The 21912-nt window shown below is 45.0% G+C and overlaps 1 protein-coding gene across 6 annotated transcripts; it reads left to right on the top strand.

Moving 5' to 3' along the window:
• Positions 1-53: 53 nt before the first annotated feature.
• Positions 54-17819, top strand: LOC132481264 (zinc finger protein 705A-like). 6 transcript variants are annotated; one of them, XM_060086005.1, is made up of 9 exons: positions 54-256; positions 3489-3643; positions 7882-8169; positions 8433-8503; positions 12544-12630; positions 14246-14372; positions 15101-15196; positions 15686-15762; positions 16226-17819. In XM_060086005.1, the coding sequence occupies exons 5-9, from the start codon at positions 12619-12621 to the stop codon at positions 16871-16873; spliced, it is 960 nt and encodes a 319-aa protein (XP_059941988.1). In that variant the 5' UTR covers positions 54-256; positions 3489-3643; positions 7882-8169; positions 8433-8503; positions 12544-12618; the 3' UTR covers positions 16874-17819. The 6 variants fall into 6 exon arrangements, with proteins under 6 accessions (XP_059941988.1, XP_059941983.1, XP_059941984.1 ...); XM_060086000.1 differs by having other exon boundaries at positions 16223-17819; XM_060086001.1 differs by having other exon boundaries at positions 54-353; positions 16223-17819.
• The last annotated feature ends 4093 nt before the right edge of the window (positions 17820-21912 follow it).

Genomic DNA, 21912 nt, shown 5'->3' with positions numbered 1-21912 from the left:
CAAGCCCCTCCTCCCTGGCCCCGCCCCCCGATCTCTCAATTCCGGCCGACCCGGAAGCAGCCCTTCTGGCTCGAAGGCCTGTTACCTGGCGTGTGTTTCAGTATTTCTCGTTCAAACTCGCTCGTGGATTCCCTCAGCACCGCGTCCTCCACACCCGGAGTCCCGGGCCCCTCGACCGCTACCGTCCCCGCCCGCGGGGAGCCCCCGCCTAGCCGGGGGGAGCTCTGCTGCCGGGGCCGGACCTGAATCTGTTCCGGTAAAATCGCTGCGCGGCTGGTCCTCGCCCGACCTTTCTGCCCCGGTTCTTTTCACCGTCTCCGCTCCCCACCCCGCGCCTTGTCAGGTCCCTCTCGGTGTGTATTCTCCGGCCTTCGAGGGCGGCGTCGGGCCGTCCCGCCTCCTCCCGGCCCTGCGTTCTGCAGCCCCCCGTCCTCTCCTGAGTCTGCGTCCCCATCCTGGCTTCATTCTGGGGCCCAGCCCTGCTGCTCTCCAGGCGTTCCCGTCACAGTCACCTCTTCAGAGAGGCTCCTGAGCCCAGTGCTGGGGGCGTTCACCCGTCCCCGCCCCGTGACGCCCCGCGGTCTCGAATCCCATCCCACCGGCCGTGCCTGCAGGGTGTGTTTACATTCCCGAGGCCGCCCTGGAAAGCGTGCTCTTGCCGTGCAGGGGCTGCTGCATTCAATTCCTGCGACTGCAGAGGTGCGGCAGGGGGATGACGAGGAAGGCGCGAGATCAAGGGAGAACCAGGGAGACAGAGTGAGATCGCAAAAGCAGGGGTGAATCGAGGTTGGGGGAGTGGGTCCCACGGGCTTGAAAAGACCCGCTAACAGTGAAGGAGGATGACCTGGGCCGCAGGGGAATAAATGAAAATAGACGAAAAGAGGATCAGCAGAGAGATGGAAGAGGGCGGAGAGGAGGAGGGAGTTACGAGCACCAGCAGCAGCGGGGGCAAGAGAAAGGTAGATCCCGGATTCATTCGTTTTGTTTTTTAATTTCCAGCTTACAGTCCCGTTTACAGGTATTGTGTCAGATTCCGATGATGAGGTCTCAGTGGTTTTCCAATCTTCATCACATGTTGAAAATATTCTTCAGTGCTTAGCAAGTAATTTTACACTCTTTCAGTGTGTTCTTACTAAGGATATCGGTAATTTTCTATGTCAACAGTCAAAACCTAGATTAACCACTTAGTCTGATATTCAATATCTTTATCCCCTTATATGAGCTTTTAACTTAGTGGGCTGTGAGCTGAAGCTTCCAGCCAAGTATATATTCCCTTTGTCGTGTCTCTGAAAGTGATCAAGGGTGAGCTGGATTGTCCCCAGAAGTAGTTGGAAGAGAGCCCCTCTGTTCATGGTGAATAAATTGCTGAGCTGTTTCCATTGCTGACCTCCTTTCGTGTTTTCCAGTGCTACCAGTTAGGTCTTCTTAAGATGATAAATTTCTTTTTATATTTTATTTTTGGCTGTGTTGGGTCTTCATTGCTGCACGTGGGCTTTCTCTAGTTGCGGCGAGCAGGGGCTGCTCTTCGTTGCCGTGCGCAGGCTTCTCATTGCGGTGGTTTCTCGTTGCAGAGCACGGGCTCTAGGCACACAGGCTTCAGTAGTTGTGGCACATGGGCTCAGTAGTTGCGGCACATGGGCCCTAGAGTGTGTGGGCTTCAGTAGTTGTGGCACACAGGCTCAGTAGTTGTGGCGCACGAGCTTAGTTGCTCCGTGGCATGTGGGATCTTCCTGGACCAGGGCTGCAACCCGTGTCCCCTGCATTGGCAGGTGGATTCTTAACCACTGCGCCACCAGGGAAGCCCAGTGTCATTTTTTGATGGTTTTAATATGAAGTTCTGGAAAATAGGAGTTACATACTTGAGATTATTGTGATTAAAATCGTGAAAGGAAGTGGCTCTTGCTCAGGAATAGGAAATGTGATTTTTAGGGGCAGGCAGGGGTGAGAAGGGCAAACCCTGCACTGTCCCATCCAGGCCGTGTCATTCCTGTGAGGACAGTGCTGGTTCCTCTCCGCTGGCCGTTTCTGCTGACCCCCTTGCCTGCTCCAACCCAGCAGGGAGCCATGAGGCCACTCGACAAGGGAGGGCCCGGACTCACAAACTAAGCGAAGATCAAAAGCCTCTCTCCAGGGAGGGAGAAGAGGGCACTTGATGCTGAAGGGAGCCGGAAGAAAGAGCAAGAATGCTGCCGAAGGTCAGGGAGCCGGGAATGGGAGGGAGACTGAGAGGCTTGGGACCAAGAGGAAGGGAAACGTCTTCCCGTCCTCCCCGGAGGTGACCCTGTGCTCAGCAGGCACGGAGGAGACCGCGGGGGCTCTCACACTCACTGCTGCCCCGGAGTATGTGGGCTTCCGTAGGATGGGAGGGTGTTCTGAAGAAATGGGCAGAAAGACCCATCTGCCGTCTCCTGTTGAACGCTTCTGAGTCCCTGTGGTTTCACTGGCAGCAGGGGACGGTCTTTGCCACTTAGTGAGTCCCTTCCTGTGTGTGGCTGAGGCGTAGGGAGCGGGTGTGAGAGGCACACCCTCCGCACCGAGGGAGGATCTCAAGGCTGATCTTGGTTGAGAAAGAAGCTTTCCACGTGTCTTTATTAATTCCTTGATTTGACCGTCAAAACTTTCATTGATTTCTGTCAAATAATCTGTTTCTCCGTTTTCATCTTTAATGTTTTATTTATTTATTTATTTATTTATTTATTTATTTATTTATTTATTTATTTATTTATATTTTTTGCCGTACGCGGGCCTCTCACTGCTGTGGCCTCTCCCGTCGCGGAGCACAGGCTCCGGACGCGCAGGCTCAGCGGCCATGGTTCACGGGCCCAGCCGCTCCGCGGCGTGTGGGATCTTCCCGGACCGGGGCACGAACCCGTGTCCCCTGCATCGGCAGGCGGACTCTCAACCACTGCGCCACCAGGGAAGCCCTTTAATCTTTTATTTAAGCTTTTGTTTCTTTTAACTTTATCTTCTTAATTTGTAACAATTTGAAATGTCAACTCACTCTTGTTTCCTTTTACTTTCTCTTGGTTTATAAAGTTGAACAAGCCCTCTCTGCTTCTATTAAGTGTATTTAAAGTTAAACCCTTTTTCCAGGTAACAACTGCGGCCCTATTCTATGGAGTTGATATGTTCATTCTTCATGGTGATGATGACTCACTCGAATTGGCAGTGGTCATTCGATTGTATTGTAACCCTGTTGTTTAAACTGTCATTGTCTTTCAGATTGTTAGTTTTGTTTGTACTACCTGATTGTTGTTTATTTTCATTTTCATTTTACTGTGGTAAGCATATGTGGCCTATTTGATATATTCTCTTTTACATTTAGCTAAAATTTTCTCTGTGGCTAATTACAAAGTCAAATTTGATGCGTGCACTGGATGTACTGAAGTCTCTACGTTGGAATAAATGGGGATAAAAAGTCTCTACATTTTGGATGTACACACATATACACAGACGTTCATTAAAGTATGTGTGTATGTGTCTTCCAGGGAATCTGGCCTCCTGGGAAGAAGGCCAGACTCAGGGACCATGCCCTGCCCACCAGCCCTCCGAAGCTCCATCTACTCTGAACAATAGCACTAGAGCACTTCCTCAGCCCCGTCTTGCTGTACTTTCTGCCACTGCTCCACCCTACAGCCTAGAGGTATGTATCATTACTTTGGGATCTTGCTTCTGAGCCTGGGACTGTTGGTGGGCAACTGGGTGGTCCCTCCCTGCCCTCCTGCAGGACTGTAGAGCAGCATGAGCAGTTGCCTGGTTCTGGGCACACTTAGAAAATACTGCACAGCCTCCAGGCAGCAAGGACCTCCTCTTTAGCTTTCCACGCTTATTCTCGTGTACCTATTCCAGGGCCTCTGAGGGGTCTTAGGAAATTTTTCATTGAGCCTGGCCAGCCGTGGACTCCCTCCCCAGGCCTTGCAGGCAGGCTCACATGGTTGCTGGTCCCCAAGATGACTTAGAATGTTTTCTAGAGGCTCAGGCAGGCCAGAAAGTCCTCGTCTCGTCTTGTCTCTCCTGTCAAAATGGCCACTCCAGGCCTCCTGAAACAAACTTGGGAAATGTGTGGGCACTCGTTTCTGGAAAGGGCGCCGGGAATGACTTGAAAGCATCCGTGTGTTTGTATTTTGTGGAAGCCTCTGTAGTCTGCTTCAGTAAACTCGATACCCCGCGTGGGTAGAGAAAGCTGATTCAGTGTTTTTTAACAAGAGTGATAGATCATAATTGTTGTCATAAGTACAATCACGGTGATTAACATCAATAATGATAATGGTCTTTATGACAAGAGCAATAAGAAGAAGAAACTGAAGGAGATGGGAGAATAGACTACAGACGTCAGTGAATGAGTGATCAGATACCCAGTAGGATTGGGGCGGTTCGAATCAGAGTCCTAGGTCTGCTCCTTGAAACGCATTCTCTGAAGGTGAAGGACAAGTAGCAAAAGAGAAAAAGAAACACCGGAAGTGGGGCATAGGTGAAAGCAAGGGCTCCTAGGAGATCGTCTGCAGGCGAGACTTTCCAGGAAGAGAGGAGCCCAGGTCCAGGGCCTCCCTGCCACCGCATCCCATCCCCTGGACGTCTGGCAGGTGTGGGGGTCTCCCTGGAAGGCAGGGATCCCTGCTCCCCTACAAGGAACATTGAGCCCCAGCGCTCTCAGCCCTGAGTTCTGGCTGCTTGGCTGCCATCTGCTCTTCCTGGGTCCCTCAGTATCTGTCCACCTCTGTTCCAGTATCTCTGCCTGGGACTGCTGGAAGGTGTCATCTCCCTTCCTGTGGCTGGCAGGAAGCCTGGGAATAAAACACCAGATGAAAAAGGGGGCAATAATTATGAACAAATCAGAGGATGGGAAAGATTTTTAATCATATGAGTACTTATAAACTGTGGACACTCAAAAAAATCAATTCAGAGCCAGAGCTAGATGCCATTCTACCTGGAGTGGACTTTATGAAGAACTCCGTGAGATCCTCCATGATAGAAGGATGGTTTAAGGGAAGATGCAGTGACGTGTGGCACTCTGTGGACAAGAAGATAAAGTTGAGCCAGAGCCTTTTTCTTAAAAATGCCATGAAATTTAGTGTAACTACAGAAAGCAGGAAATTCATATTAACTTGCTGTAAAAACTCCTCCAAAACAGGCATAGCATACGAACACTCATCGCCCAGAAGTGCTCAAAGAAATGGATGTACCTCTGTAAACATACGAAGGTGCACAGACATATAGATATGGACACAGGGGAATAGCTCTGTATATTGACAGTAGGAGGGCAAAGTATTGAAACAATCATACAATAATGTAAACGTGCCATGCTTAATCTTCTCTGACTGGTAACATTAACAAAGTGAAAAATCCTACTTCATATGATGAAAGAAAACTGGATTCTCATACGTTGCAGACAGAACAAAAGTGTGCTACATTTGGGGGTTAACAACCAGGCAATATCTGTTCACTTTTAAAATACACATAAGCCCACAACTAGAATGCATCTTCTGCCAATCTCCCTCAAAGTAATAAACTCATTATTAATTAAGAATGCCAAGTATTCATTCATGTTGACATCAATGTAAGGGGCAGGAGAAACCAACTTAAAATCAAGCAGTGAGCAAATAGTTGATTAATTTGAGGTTCGTTCCTGTATTGGAACAATAGAGAAATTTAAGGAATAAATTCTGTCTCTGGCAGAACGCTCAGAGAGCATTCCAGCCTCATTTTTTTTTCAGTTTTTTTTTTATTGTGATAAAATACACATAGTATTTACCATCTTAACCATTTTACGTGTACAGTTCAGTGGTGTTAGGAGGTATTACGTTTATTCATACTGTTGTCCAAACGATCACCACCATCCATATCTAGAACTCTTTTCATTTTGCAAAACTGAAACTAAATCCATTAAACAATAAATAGCTTCCTGTTCCCTCCTTCCCTGTCTCCTGCCCACCATCATTCTGCATTCTGTCTCTAATGTACTATATTGTTCTATGTATTCCTTTTTTTGTGTGTTTTAATACTTCTTTATTGAATTAAATCATAACATATTTTTGTCATATCATTTCCTTTGTTATCTTTACCATTAACATGGATTTTATAGGTTGACATGTCTTTCACATCTTTCCGTTTCTCTCTAATCCTTTCAGTAGTTTTTACTTAATCCTTACTTACTTAATTCTTTTTTCCTTTGCTGATATTAAAGCCTGTCATCCATGTAAATTAATGACTTTTTAGCATTGTCATTTTCCTTTCTCTTATCTCCCACTGTGGTCTTTTCTCTTAAATTATTAATAAATCTTAATTTATTTTACTTTGGAAGTTTTGGAGCTCTGTCAAGTCATTTTTCTTTCTTCTGTTGTCTTATAATCTCTTACTTTCATTTTGGTAATTACACTTTGAAGTTCTGTTAAGGTTTTTAATAGTTTGTAGTCCATTACTAAAATTATTGGATAGTTTTTTTTAATTAATTAATTTATTTATTTTTGGCTGCGTTGGGTCTTTGTTGCTGCCTGCGGGCTTTCTCTAGTTGCGGCGAGCAGGGGCTTCTCTTCGATGCGGTGCACGGGCTTCTCATTGCAGTGGCTTCTCTTGTTGTGGAGCACAGGCTCTAGGCACATGGGCTTCAGTAGTTGTGGCTCGCGGGCTCAGTAGTTGTGGCTTGTGGGCTCTAGAGCGCAGGCTCAGTAGTTGTGGTGTGCGGGCTTCTCATCGCAGTGGCTTCTCTTGTTGCGGAGCACGGGCTCTAGGCATGCGGGCTTCAGCAGTTGTGGCTCGCAGGCTCAGTAGTTGTGGCTCGTGGGCTCTAGAGTGCAGGCTCAGTAATTGTGGTGCACGGGCTTAGTTGCCCCGCGGCATGTGGGATCTCCCCGGACCAGGGCTCAAACCCATGTCCCCTGCATTGGCAGGTGGATCCTTTTTTTTTTTTTTGCAGTGTGCGGGCCTCTCACTGTTGTGGCCCCTCCTGTTGTGGAGCACAGGCTCCGGACGCGCAGCCTCAGCGACCATGGCTCACGGGCCCAGCCGCTCCGCGGCATGTGGGATCTTCCCAGACCGGGGCACGAACCCATGTCCCCTGCATCGGCAGGCGGACTCCCAGCCACCGTGCCACCAGGGAAGCCCTGGCAGGTGGATTCTTAACCACTGCACCACCAGGGAAGCCCCTGGATAATTTTTAAATAATGTTTTGCTCCAAGGCATAGGGTTCCTTGAATATTAATATTCAATTTTATTTTACCCCAACCTTTCTTATGCTTTAGTCTTTTAATAGTTACTGCTTTGGTTATTTTTTCCAAGTTATTTTCATTGAGTTGAGTTCTCCTTAAGCCACATCAGTTCATGGTAATAGTTTGGAGAGAATAGCAGGAGCTCCTCCTGGCTCAAAGAAGTGACTTTAACACAGGACATTTGGAAAGTTTGTGGGACCTGGTTGAGGTTTTCCACAATCTAAGAAAGATCAGCTCCTGAGGGGCTGCTTTTATTTACAGTTCTCATCCACTCATGACCTTCTTTGATGCCTTCTGTTTTGAAGTGTGGGCAAAGCACAGTGATACCTAGGTACATTCCTTCCCACTCACAGGGCTGTTCTGTTTCATGTGCATAGTGGTTCCCTGGATGTCCCTGGATGTCCTTAGAAGAAAAATCCTCAAGGTAAAAAAAACTATTTTATGTTTCAATTTAAATCTGCCCTGAAGTCAAAACCTAACACAATCCCATGGACAATGCCTTATTAGTCTTCCTAGATTTTCCTTCCTTGTCCTTGGATTCTCCCATATGCTCTTGATAACTCAGTAGGTAAACCATATTTATGGAGTATCTTCTGGAGATTGTGAACTGTCCTAGATATTGACTACCTTTCCCTAATTATCAGATCCTTGCATTAATCTGGGGTTTTTCTTTCAGATCTGATTGAAAGTACTCTCCTCCCTGCTGGGTGACTCACAGAGGAAAATAAGAAGAAACAGTGCCCAGAATCCAGCTATCACGCCACCCACCCACCCACAGACATTTAAATAACCCTCCAGTTCCTCAGTCCCCTCAACTCACCCTAGAAGATTCCACTTCCTCATCAGAGTGCATGCATACAACGGGCAGAGAGCAAAGCTCGAGAACCACCCTGGCACTACTTGTCTCTGTGATGCTGAAGTCATTCTCCTTCCTGTGTGTTACAGAGAAGATTCAAATTTCCAGGTATGGACCAATGTCTGGGGGAGGGGCGTCCTCACTATTCTAAGATCAGGTACCTCAAAGCTTGGGGTAGAGGCAGGTGTTTGAGGGGTGTAGAACATAGAACCCAGTCCAAGTGCACTAAAACGGAAACACTGGGAGAAGAGCTTAGGGCACAACTCCACTTTCTGGCCTTGTGGTCACGGAGGAGGACAGCAGGGGCTCGGAGGGGAAACCACGGACTCGCGTCAGTTTCCGAGATCAATGTCAGTTTTCTCTCTCTGCAGAGTTTGTAAGCTTTGGAAGATGCTAGTTGAACATTCTGCACTATGGAGATGTGTACCTGACACCTTACAAGGTACGTATGGCCTCTATTTGGGAAAATGCTTGAGGGTCTCTGCTGTAAACCGGGCATGGCAGTTCTTACACGAAACCCATGCTGGGCTCCTTGGAGCAGGTATATATGGCGGCTCAGTGAGCTTTGATATTGTCCAGGGGCCCTGAATATCTGTCATTCCACTCCGTGATTCAGGTTGAAGGCAGCTGATTTTTGTCCTTTGATCATCGGAATGCTTGGGTGTTGCAGGGAGAGGCCCCGGTTGTCAGGCATCTCTTCCAGAGACATGTGAGAACAGGGTTCCAGTCACTGAGTGTGGGGCTGTACGTGATCTGAAACATAAAACCTTCTGAAGTCATTCCAGCTTTAATTAAGGAAGCTGGGAAGAGGTGCCCTCACCACACTGAACTCTGGTTGCATGTTCTATACTTCAGGAAATTCCCAATCACCAGACTTCCCCAATCCTCACAAGTGTGGAACTATACAACTGTGAAATTTCAGAGTCACAGATCTTCAAGGAAAGTGACTTGTCTCCACTGCTTTTCTAACACAACCTTGTCCTGGACCCTCTTCTTACCTTCCAAGGCAGGCAGATGATGAACCTGCCCAGGCTGCAGGCTCTGTGTTTCCTGGAGTTGGTGGATGTTCCCCTAGTGCCTGACTAGGGGCTCATGTTGGCTGTCTCTGAAGTTGATTGACTCCACAGCCTAAAACTGGTGACCTCCTTCTCGTCAGGTGGATTCCTGCAGGCGGTAGCCCAGCATCTTCAGAAGCTCAGTACGAGAGTGGGCTCAACAACCAAAGTATTGTCTCAACTAGAAAGGGTGGATTCCCTGCTATAACTGGAGCTAAAATATTCCTCCCAGCACTGAAGCCTTCCTCTCTGCTTCTAACATCCTCTCTGTTTGCCTCAGAATGCCAGATTCCAAGTCCTGCAGCTCCTGGAAGTCCACGCCTCAGGCCAGGGGAGGGAGGATGCCAGGGCTCTTCTGCAGGAGGTGCCGCTCTGCTGTGTGGTCACTTTCAATTCCAGGCCACACTCACCCGCCAGGTGGTGGAAGCGATGCCCCAGTGTAACTCAGGCCTACTCCTCACCGTCCTCACCTGCACACCCTGCGTCCTTCCTATCTGTCCCCTCCCTGCCGAATGGTTATCCCTCTGGGGTTCCAAGTTTTCAGAGGCATTTTAAACCATGAGAGGACACAACTCACATTAAACTGTGGTCAGGGAACCAACTTTTGAGCCAGATACATGTGAGCGTGAAGCATAGTTCAACCAATTATATGCTACGTAGTTTTTGTTAAGTTACATGAATCCTTTCCAGGTTGGTTTCATGAAAGGAAAAGTGACAATAATAATGGCAAATGAGGGAATTCCCCGGCGGTCCAGTGGTTAGGACTCTGCACTCTCACTGCCGAGGGCCCAAGTTCGGTCCCTGGTCGGGGAACTGAGATCCCACAAGCCGCACATGCCGCGGCCAGAGAAAAAGAAAAAGGAATAATAATAATGGCAAATGAATAAATGGCAAGATTATAAGAATACTCCTGTTACCCAGTATGTGATCAATACTGATGACATGTTTGGGTAGAGGGCTTCTTAGATCTTCCGTAAGAGTTATCCATAGACTTCGTTGTCTGTACTTTCTGCTCAGTTTGCTTTGAACTAAAACAACTCTAAAAAAATAAAGCATTTTTAGAAAAAGAATGAAAGGATATCATCTGTTTTCCTTAATTCCATATATGTGATTTACCTAATTAGAAAATATTTGATTAAAAAAGGTATGCCTTGATTAGATCTACATTGACTTGGAATCCAAATTAATCAGGGTGTGTCTTTCGATTTACATGATTGATGAGATATCTGTAGGAATATCTGTAGCTATCATGATGGTGAACCGAGTTACTTTGTCACACCATGTAATCCGTCTGTTATGAACTGAATTGTGTGCCCCCAAAAGTCAAATATGGAAGCCATCCTCAGACCTCAGAGTGTGATGGTTATTTGGAGATGAGGCCTTAAAAGCGGTGATTAAGTTAAAATGAGGTTCTTAGGGTGGGCCCTAATCCACTTTGGCTGGTGTCTTTGCAAGAAGTGGAGATGACGGCACAGACATGTCCAGTGGGAAGACACAGGGAGAAGACAGCCATCCAGAAGCTAAGACGGGTGGCCTCGGAAGAGACCAGCCCTGGCTTCACTTTGATTTCGGACTTAGAGCCTCCAGAACTGTGAGAAAACCAATTTGTTTAAGCCGCCCAGTCTGCGATACTTTGTTACAGCCGCCTTAGCAAACCAATACAATGTGTGTAGTAGGAAATCACCTCATCTTCTGAAATGTGAAGAGTGTAGATTCAGAAGGCATGGTGACAATCTGAAATATTTATGGAGCAAATATTTGAAGTATTTCTGTTTTACTTTGCAAAACACAGTAGAGTTGCCAGAAATACTTGAAAACAACTAGGAGTAGTGATTCTGTGTTTAGACAGGGGTCAACTTCATCGTTGTGTGTGTCAGATGCAGTCATGGAAAAGGCAGGTACAAGGAGTCACCTGCTATTGGGATTTTGATGGGGAAATCAGGTTAATAGTCCAAGGGACATAGGAAACGTTCTGGTCTTGGTAAGTGCCTGTTGAAATGAGTAAGTGTGGATTAAACTGAGCAGGAAAAATGTAGAGAGATGTAGCTTGATGAGAAGTGAAAAAAGTACATTGGGGGTCCCCATGTGGCAGAGGACCTGAGTCTGGGGTATCAGAAGGCAGAGGGGTTGTAGGTACAGGTTGGGGCCCCTGATTCATGTCAGAGGTGATATTCCAGGTAAAACCTGGATGTGATGTGTATTGCATAAGGAATACGAGCACAGGAGACAGAACAAACTTAAAATTATAGACGCGTCATTTCCAGCTGTGACTTTGTTATATGATTAAATGTTTGGACCTCTTCTGTGTATGTCATTTGTTATATTGGTAAACAAACTAAAATCGCCAGGTTTATTTTAAGGCCTAAATGAGTGAATATACGTAAATATCCAAAAGCACTAAGTCATGTTTGATGCAAACTTTTTTTTTTTTCTTTTTCTGGACCTCAGGTACAAATGGGTGAGTTAATCCTACTTTTGCTTATGATGCGTTATCATCATTTTCCCATGAAATATATTTAGTTATTGGTATTTTAGGGGAGAATTTACACTTTATAATTGCTTTCTCTGTGTGTCTCTTGCACACATTTGTGTGCATATATATATATATTTTTTATATATATATATATATATATATATATATATGCATGTACACATACGTGTGTTTGTGTATAGTGAAATGCAGGGATATTGCAGCTAATGAAGATTAGTGCAGAACAGGATTTCAAGGATTTCAGCTACCCCTTTACTAAGATAATCAGATGGACTTACCCCAGCCATCCTTGACACAGAGGGCTCAGACAGTGCACGACCATAACACTATGACTCGTTCGTGTACCCCTGCTACCTTCTGGAGCAGCGGATGTTAAGGACTAGACCGGAAGGGTGGGTGCCACGGTTCCTCCAAGTGGAATAAGTCCTTAAGTTACCTCCCTCATAAAAGAGACTTTTAGTTGATTGACTTCCAGGTCGGTGGGGGTCAGATCCACAGAGTTAAGGGAGCACTGCCATGAATGCGGGGGAACCCCTGCCAGTGTGTAAGTCAGAATAATGAAATCTGAGAATTCCCAGTGTTTCCCTGCAGGTGGGAACCAACATCTACCTGCAGCGTGGGTCAGGGGTCACTGGTTTGGAGTCAGGGAGAGAACTGAATAACTCTGGGTACCACAGGCTAATTAACATATGAAGCTCAATACTTTCCATGTTCTTGTCTGTAAGTTATTTGTATTTCGACTTTTTAAATTAACAATCACAGTTAAAGTCCTCTTACTTTTGACCCTGGGAGAGGAGCAGAGACCTCTGTGTGTTTCCAGTAGAGTGTGCACTGCATGTTTGTTGGTTAGACTGGGCGTCACACCCAGGTGAAGGTTTGGGGCTTCGTGGAGGTGTGCACAGGACTGGAGTCTCACGGCTTCTTCTCGATCCTCAGCTCTGCCTGCTTAGTGCTTGGACTGTCTGTGAGTGAAAACCCAGAGAAAGACTGCTCGCAGCTGAGTTACTGACAATGCAGCCATTGGTGAGTAGGCAGTGCCTCTTTCTGCTGGAGTTGCACACGCTGCTGCGGACAGCAGATGGGCAAGTTTCTCTTACTTGCATGCATGTTCTAAGCGCAGTCAAGAAACATCCAGGGATCTGAGCTCCAGTGAAATTTCCCCAGGACTCTGGGATGGTTGTCACGGGTCAGGAACTCCTTAATAACTAGTATCCTTCCTAACATCACACTCTTTTATTCCAGCCTCCGCTAAGCTTGTGTATTTACAGAAGAGGTGAGAGAAGTTTTCTTTCTCTAATCTGTCCATGGTCTCATTGGGGAATAATGCACTCGTTAATCACGTTAGTGGCTGTCAGTGGTCTAAGGTTGTGGTGAATAGAGAGGAGGGAGGAGGAGAACATTACAGTCCAATAGGGAGGCCGAGGTCTTATCAGGTGGGTTCAGTCAGTCCTGTCTTCACAGGTCCTGGGTGCGGGCTGTGAGCTGTGAAGGGAGCACGAGAGAAGCTGAGGCCAAAGGAGGCATGAGGAATCATTCATTTATTTTTTTCCAATTTTAAAGTTTTGATAGAATATATTTGCTCTTTTAGGAACTTCTTAAAAAGAAACTTAACCCTTTTTTTCATTTTTGGTAACTGGAATTAATGTATAGGGAGTATTATTTCCTTAATTGTGGCTCCATATTGAGGAGGAATAGAGTAAAATTTAAGACCCTGTGGAAAGTTTTGAAGAACTAGATAGACCAAAACCAGTCAAGAGGCTTCTGTTATCCTTTAGCAGAGAGACAAGCTAAAGAAAGGTGACAGTGAGGACTGGTGTTTGAGGTCCCAGAAAAAATTGAGAGTGGGGGTCCTCCCACCAGAGGGATGGGTCAGGCTGGGTCTGTCCTTCAGGACAGCCACCCCAGAGTCCCCCCAGCTTGTGCTGCTGGACCATCTGACCTTGTACCTTCTTATGAACACCCAAGTTCTGTAGAGTTCAGTGAGACCACGCCTGTTGATACCAAGTCCTGTATGAAACTTGTTCATTTCTGAATAATGCTGGAGATGGTTTCAAGGTTCTTGGACATTTTAATAAGTAATAGACTAAGGCTTGTATTTAATACATGTCTGCTTAGGTAGGGAGAACTTCATTAGTTCATTGGATCTTTCAATACTCATAACAGGTTATTAAACCATTTAATAGATGAGTCTGAAGTTCATTTAGGGGAATGATACAACTACAGTTATGGTTTAAAAGTGGCAAATCATAGTTATCGTTTGCCTTGGATGTGTCAATAAGTTATTTGAAATTAATCAGGAAGAGTTTTATGAATTTTCAAATGCAGCTTTTAATCACGTCTGAACTCACAATTACCAGTTTTTTGGGAAAATTTCCATGTTTTTTTTTATTACACCACCCTTCATGTGATATTCCTTTATAATAAAGTTTTATTAATTCAGACCGTGTATATCTCTGTGGTATATTGAAAAGCAGATGCCAGCTCAGCACTGAGAATGAACTGATGGGAACCCCAAACTCAGCTTGATCGTTCTGTACACCCAGCTTCTCCGCCCCTTTCCTCAGTGCTGACACGTCAACCCTCCTGCTCTGGACATTAGTAGGGGCTGCTCTGTCTGAACCACAATATCCATGTTTAGGAATCAGTGACGTTTGAAGATGTAGCGATCAGCTTCACCCAGGAAGAGTGGGCCCTGCTGGACACATCCCAGAGAAAGCTGTTCAGAGATGTGATGCTAGAGAACATCAGTCATCTGGTCTCCGTGGGTGAGTCTGTGAACATTTATGTGTGTATGCAGGTAGGTAGGTAAGTAGGTTGGTAGGTAGGTAGGTAGGTAGGTAGGTATTCATTGATTCAGTCAATAAGTATCTAGAACAGCTTCTGCATACTCACTCCACTCCCTGTCCTGATTCTTTCATAGACCTTATAACTACATGAGAGAAAGTTGTTTAATATATTACTTACATCTAGTTTGTCACCCAACTAAAGTGTAGTCTTGACCACAATTTAATGTCTTCCTTGCTACTCAATCTCTAACATTCAGAACAGACCCAGGAACTCAATGAATGTTTCTGAATGCATAAATAAATTGAGTAAATATTTTCTAAATATTCTGCTCTAGTCACTATGCTGAGGCTTGACAGCAGACTAGAGAAAATAGCAAAACCTTGATTATTCTTGTGGAACTTATGTTTACTGGCGTCTGTTTGAAAATAATATTCAACCGACTGTGGAGACATTTAATTTCTCCATTTTTTAAAAGACTGAGGATTCTGTGTTCTGTCTTCGAACTTGGCCATGGACATCCGCATCCAGAGGTCTTCACTATTTTGGTCACATGATCTATACTTCAGTGTTTCCTCTGCTCATGGTGGTGTTGCCTGGGCTGAACTTCAGTGGTCTCCTTGTTCTTCCTCAGTAGCGTGTCCTGAAATTGATGATAATGCCCTTTTATTAGCACAGAACTCAAAATCCACCTTTTTTCCATGAACAGGGTATCAGCATTGCAAATCAGATGTGATTTTCCAGCTGGACCAAGGTGAAGAGCTGTGGATTGAAGGAAGAGGATTTTTCCAAAGCCACAGTCCAGGTATGCAGCAGCAGCCTGTGCTTCAGTATGAGGAGATGCCTAGTCAGTGAGTGAGTATGTACTTAGAAACATCAACTGAAGATTTTGTTAAGTGAGTGAGGCTTTCTAAAACATAGGTGAACGACATTGGGGCAAAATTCTTTAGATGTTATTATTCCTTACATATTTCAGTCACATTCATGTGTACTCCTGCCATTATCGTTTTTTGGCTTTAGGGAAAGTTAAACTTTCACATAATAACTCTTGTTCTCATCCTCCCCTTTGAAGGTTTTCCCTCTCTCTACCCAACATCTCATCTCCATTTTAATATTTTCATATTTCAGTCCTGAAAATCTTTACTAATTGTCAATGCCCTATAATGTGTTTCTGTTTCCTAGAGTATTCCCTATTGAAGTACCAATTTTTGAAACATACTCATAAAGGTCTTGGAGCTTTTCAACATTTTCATTCCCCTAATGGCATTGTAATTATTTTTTTCAATTATTTTAGGCAGGGAAAGTGCCCTTAAAGAAATGTTAGCCACACAGCATATCAGCAGGAAAGACACATCTACAATCATCCCACTGGTAAGTTTCCTGAGTGTTAACCCTGGTCATCCAAATTAAAGACCTGGCAATGCAATGTTAGTAATTGAGCACAATAGCCTGATTTACATTAAGTTGGGATTAAGCTATGTCTGAGCAAAACGTTATGGGTGGTTTGAATTTAGTGCAGAAATTAACCTGAGCTCAAAACCATAACCTCAGATCTTAAAAAAAAGGGTCAACTGCATAAACACTGCTCATATGCCTAGTCTTTGAAACATATTGCAGTCTACAAAATTAACCTATAACCTCTGCAGCTGGGAGGCTATAAAGAGAAAGCCTTTGTGTATGTAGGGAGTAACACATCAGGCGTATGCAGGTCATATCGGAAGGATTTTAAATGGAGACTCTCACTGAAGGCTTTGTTTTAGATTCACGTGTAGAGAAAAGAATGTATGTATGTGGACAAACCGTTAATAGCCTTTTATCTCCTTCCCAAAAGCAGGTATCTCACGCTCCAGAGGATCCCTTCGAATGTAATGATTTGGGAGAAGATTTCACTCATAGCTCCACACTGAGTCAACATTTGTTAACTCACATGGAAAAGACACCCTATATCAACAAACAGTGTAAAAAATCCCTTAGTGACCAATCATACCTTAATCAACATAAGCAGATCCACACTAGAGGTAAATCGTGTGAGTGCCATCTATGCGGGAAAGCCTTCAGTAATTGCTCTAGCCTTAGAAGACATGAGATGACTCACACTGGAGAGAAACCATATGAATGCCATATCTGTGGGAATGCCTTTATCCAGAGCTCTGACCTTAGAAAACACAATCTAACTCACACTGGAGAGAAACCATATGAATGTCATCTCTGTGGGAAAGCCTTTAGTCAGTCCTCTAACCTTAGACAGCACGAGAGGACGCACACTGGAGAGCAGCCGTATGAATGTCAGCTCTGTGGGAAAGCGTTCAGTAAGTGTTCTGCTCTTAGACGACATGAGAGAACTCACACTGGAGAGAAACCGTATGAGTGTCATCTTTGTGGAAAATCCTTCAGCCAGTGTTCTGCCCTTAGACGACATGAGGGAACCCACAATGGAGAGAAAATTATGAATGCCTTCAGTAAGTATTCTGACCTCAGATGACATGGTATTATAAATGTAACAAACGTGGACAAGACTTCAACCATAGCTTTAACATTTAAACACACCAGAGGACTCACATCGAAGAAAACGCCGTAATCAACGGGGAAGATCCTTCGGTTATCCTTATTCAACTTGACATAATGCAAACTTATAGGGAAGAGAGTCCATATGTGTGATATTTATGTGGCAAAACCTTCAGTCAGTGGTCTGACCATAGATGACATGAGAGAACGCATACTGTCAATAATAACAACAGCTCTAAACTTTAAACACACTAGAGGACTTGCATCAGGGAGGATCCAGGTCTGCCATCAATGCGAAAATGCTTTCATTTATAATTCATGGTTAAACAACATGAGCAAACTCCATTTGGGAGAGCCCCTAGGTCTAATCACTGTGAGCAAACATTCAGCCAAGCACAGTCTTGATGTGCACGAGAAAACTCGGTGAAGGAATGAATAACCACTACAACAGGAAGTAAGAAGATGAAGGCTCCTAAGGAATTCCAAGTCATTCATCCAGGAGAAGTGATTCAGTGTAAAATCATGAGAAATCCTTTATTCATAGAGCCACGCTTGTGGCACCTGTGTGGATTCAGACTGTACAAAACATGCTCAGTGTCATGAAAGAAGGACGACACTGCAGTGATCTCTCAGTTCATCATCAACGTCACGGTCCTCACACTGAGGAGACGGCAGTCCTCCAATCAGTGTGGCGAACACGTCCTCTAGACTTCACGGTCAGGAAAGCTAAGTTGAGGGGGTGAAAAACCCTTTAAAAGAGGCCTTAACATACAAGTCAGCAAATACTTCAGAACTCTGAGAGAACTATGGGGAAAAACCTGACATAGAAGTGCAAACAGTAAAGTGATCTGGGAATACCGAATGCAGAATTTTGTAAGAAATTAAACTTTTTCCAATAGATTGTAAATATTTAAACAATAAAGTCGGTTGCTGAAAAGTGTCGTCTGTTGGTGACGTTGTAGTTTTCTCTAAGCAGCTGCAAACACACAGATCTGGGTCTGCACTCCATGGCGTGTTGGGGAGACTCGGCCCGATTCTCTGTCTTCCCTTTCTCCACAGCCCCTTCCACACAGCTCACCTCCACTCATTCCAGCTTCCCACCAACATCAGCTGTCTCATCTATGCACTGGTGGTGACACAACAGGGGCCTTCACCCCACTGGCTGGTTTCTCAATGTGCCATGACCCTGGCCTACCAGGTGGACAGTAGCATGGATGTCTAGTGTAAACCACGGGGTAGTCCCCAGCCTGTCTCTGCCCCTGGGCAGCTCCACGGGGTCAGAGAGACGGGCAGCTCTGCTGTTCGAGGCCAAGAACACTCCTGGGATTTTTCCGTGAAGCCCCTGAGTTGAGCTAGCTGGGGGCAGGAGCTCATCGTACGACGCCATCCCACATCTTATTCAGGTGAGTCCTGAGTTACACACCTACTTGCTTCACCAACGGAGCCACTATTGTGCCCTCCCCGCCAACACACACGCACACAGCAGCCCTGAAAAGAAGACCCCAGCAATATATCCCCTAACCTATCAGACACCACACAAGCCTCTTATTAACTTAACGTTCTTTTCCCCAAGCAAAATGAAAGTTCTCTCAAAGCAGGTCTCTCCTGCTTTGCGCCTAGGGCTTGGAAATGTGTTGACCTTCAACCAACTTCCATACTGAACCTAAACCTCAAGGGAAGTGTTCTCAAGAGATAACTTGGCCGATTTGTGCTCTTTCCAAACTAGCAAAATCCCCAAATCATAGCTTGACAGGCTGATTAAATAAGCACATCTCGGTGTGAAACTTACACATCATCATTTTTTTAAAAAAAAGTGATTCTACTGCTCAGCTAGGGTGGAAACAGTCGTGTGTGAGGATGATGAGCAACCAAAATCCAACATCTTGGTGCTCTGGCTGGAGGGGTATTGGCTGTGATCAGGCAGGGACACGTGGAAGTGTGAACAAGGGTTAAGTGGAACAAACTAGTGAGAAGTTCAGATCTGGAAGACAGACCCCATGGGTTATTTCCACTGTCACAGCCCATGAGACCTTGTTACTGAACCTTTCTGTGGTTCAGTTTCCTCCATTCTAAGGTAGAAGCAAGCTTAGTGCCTCTATCTTAGAGTTGTAATGAGTACTACTGAGTTGATAACTGTATACACCAAGTTGTTACTGCAGGTAGTAGGCACTTTGTGTTTGCAAATAGAGAATATTTTTTATATATTGAGATCTGGAAACACCATTCTTCCTTACCTCATTCTTATATTGAAATATTACCTATCACCTAAAAATATAATAGATTTGTATTACAACTACATTTAATCTGCTTAGGACATACATAATTTACCCTAAAGCTATAGTTGACTTTAGCTGTGATGCTGGGCCACAAATGAATTTGAGACTTATTTAGTGGCTTAGTCAGAAATCACCTCCTCTGCCTGTGTCTCCAGGAGGGAAGGGCCTGGTGCTGCTGGGGGCAGGGCCTGTGTAGGTGCTGGGGCCCCCAGGAATGAGGTGCACACTCCCTTCTCAGAGGAGCTCATGTCCCACTGGAATCTCTCTAAACTGACCTATGCACGTGAGTGTGCTGGGCATTTTCAGTGAGATCAAGGGATTTCCAGACTGATCACATAAAGTCATGACCACAGAGGAGTAGCATCACAAAATGAGAGGTATTGGGTGGCACAAAGGTGCAGCTTCCCTGTCAAGGATAACTCCTTCCAGAAGCTAGAGTGTGGGACCACCACCAGGAAAGGGAAGATAACAAGGGAACACCTGGGGGAGAAGGAGTTTGGAAAGGGGTGGTGGTTTCATTGTCCAGATGATGTCTCTCAGCCCAAAGATGGGGAGTCTCTTGGTCAGAGAACTATAAAAGGCCAGCAGCAGCTTAGAGACTTGTATAGTCCATGGTTTACCTTATCTATGGTCAGCAAATGTTGGGTGCATTTTCACAGGGGATGCACAGCAGGCAGGCTCTAAATGGTTAAAAAATCTAATGTGAGGGCCTCCCTGGTGGCGCAGTGGTTGAGAGTCCGCCTGCCGATGCAGGGGACACAGGTTCGTGCCCCGATCCCGGAGGATCCCACATGCCGCGGAGCGGCTGGGCCCGCGAGCCATGGCCGCGGGGCCTGTGTGTCCGGAGCCTGTGCTCCGCAACGGGAGAGGCCACAGCAGTGAGAGGCCCGCATACAGAAAAAAAAAAAAAAAAAAAAAAAAAAAAAAAAAAAAAATCTAATGTGAGCTATGTTTAAAACAATTCAGTATATAAAAATTTAAATTTGGCACTGGTGGGCTTTTGAGCTAATGGGCCTGGTCTCTTGTGAAGACATAAACAACAGGCCCAATATACAAGGACCATCTTGGACTCATTCATAAAACACTACTTGATCATTTCAACAGATTTTTTCCTTCATATTCACTGGTTATTTATTTTGCCTGCTCAAATCTGATGTTGCAACCCTCTGTTAGTATTTTATAGAATATAAAACAGAGAGGTGAAAACCCATAGCAATTTTCAACTCCAGAATTCCTATTTGACTCCATTTTATAATTTCTATCTCTTTATCAAAACTCTTGATTGGGTGAAGTATCATCTGCCTGCTTTCCTTTCGTTCTTTGAGCATCATTGAGACAGTTGTGTAAAGCCTCTGTCTCGTCAAGTCCAATGTCTGTACTCCCTCAGGTACAGTATCTGTTAATTTTCTTTTTCTTCTCCCTGAGGATGGGTTGTACTTTCTTGTTTCTTTGCATGACTCAATTTTTTGTTGAATACCGGATACTTTGAATATTATAATGTGCCTGGAAATCAGATTCTCCTACCTTCCTGGGATTTGTTGTTGACACTTTATGTGGTCTGGGCTTAGTTGTTTATTTACTGATTTTCTGAACTCTTCCTGTAAAAGGTTTTGTCATGAATGCCACTGAGGTCTCTGTTTAATGGTCACCTTGTGATTTGAGAAGTATCTCCTTAAACACTGGAGCCAAAAAAACCAAAACCAAAACCAAACAAATAAAAAACCCACACACACAGAATACTCTGCCAGTCTCAGCAAATCTTCTCTGGGGCGGTGCTCTTCTGAAAGCTTCGCAAGGCACTTTACAACTGCCTTACCCTTCACTTGCTGCTTGCACCACTTACTCTCTTACCATCTTGCACCACTGTGCCATATTTGACACGATTTGTGAATACTGATACATTATTAACTAATGCCCACATGTTATTCAGATTTCCCTAGGTTCACCCGTACTGTTTCAGAATCCGGAGCCTGTGCTCCACGACGGGAGAGGCCACAACAGTGAGAGGCCCGCGTACCAAAAAAAAAAAAAAAGTAAAACAAAAAGTGATCATCTTTATATAGCCCCTCTGAGCTTTTAGCTTGCCTCCTGTTGCCTGATTTGAACTTGTTAAAAAACATTTCAGATAAAAACACACTGGCGACACTGCCAAGAAGCAAACATACTGGGGGTTATGGAGAGTTCATGTGTTAATACAAATTAAGAAAAGCCAACCAGTTTGCATCTCTCCAAGAATATTTAGCTATATCCTAAGTATGTAAATCACTACTACAAAGTTTAAAAATATTAGGACCTTTCAGAATAACTGAGCCACAACTTATAAGTGATTTGAGTATAAATAAAATGTGTTTTAACTAATTTTTTAATGCAGGGGACACGGGTTTGAGCCCTGGTCCGGGAAGATCCCACATGCCACAGAGCAACGAAGCCCGTGCACCACACCTACTGAGCCTGAGCTCTAGAGCCCGCAAGCCACAACTACTGAGCCTGCGTGCCACAACTACTGAAGCCCGTGCGCCTAGAGCCCATGCTCCGCAACAAGAGAAGCCACCGCAATGAGAAGACCATGCACAGTAACGAAGAGTAGCCCCCGCTCACCACAACTAGAGAAAAGCCCACGTGCAGCAATGAAGACCCAATGCAGCCAGAAACAATAAATAAAATAAAATAATAAAATTTATAAATAAATAAATAAATAAAACTTAGAATTCAGATGTCTCAGGCTACTGGTGCAAGAAAG

The sequence above is a fragment of the Mesoplodon densirostris genome, chromosome 20 (assembly GCF_025265405.1).
Source record: "Mesoplodon densirostris isolate mMesDen1 chromosome 20, mMesDen1 primary haplotype, whole genome shotgun sequence".
Lineage (NCBI taxonomy): Eukaryota > Metazoa > Chordata > Mammalia > Artiodactyla > Ziphiidae > Mesoplodon > Mesoplodon densirostris.
The sequence above is the reverse complement of the archived record's forward strand: the minus strand, read 5'-3'. Positions and strand labels throughout refer to the sequence as shown.

What these genes read in the sequence shown, in the direction of transcription:
- LOC132481264 (XM_060086000.1), top strand. An exon ending in CAGTCATCTGGTCTCCGTGG is followed by an intron (nt 14,373 to 15,100) that starts GTGAGTCTGTGA and finishes TTCCATGAACAG; the next exon opens with GGTATCAGCATTGCAAATCA. An exon ending in CATCTACAATCATCCCACTG is followed by an intron (nt 15,763 to 16,222) that starts GTAAGTTTCCTG and finishes CCTTCCCAAAAG; the next exon opens with CAGGTATCTCACGCTCCAGA.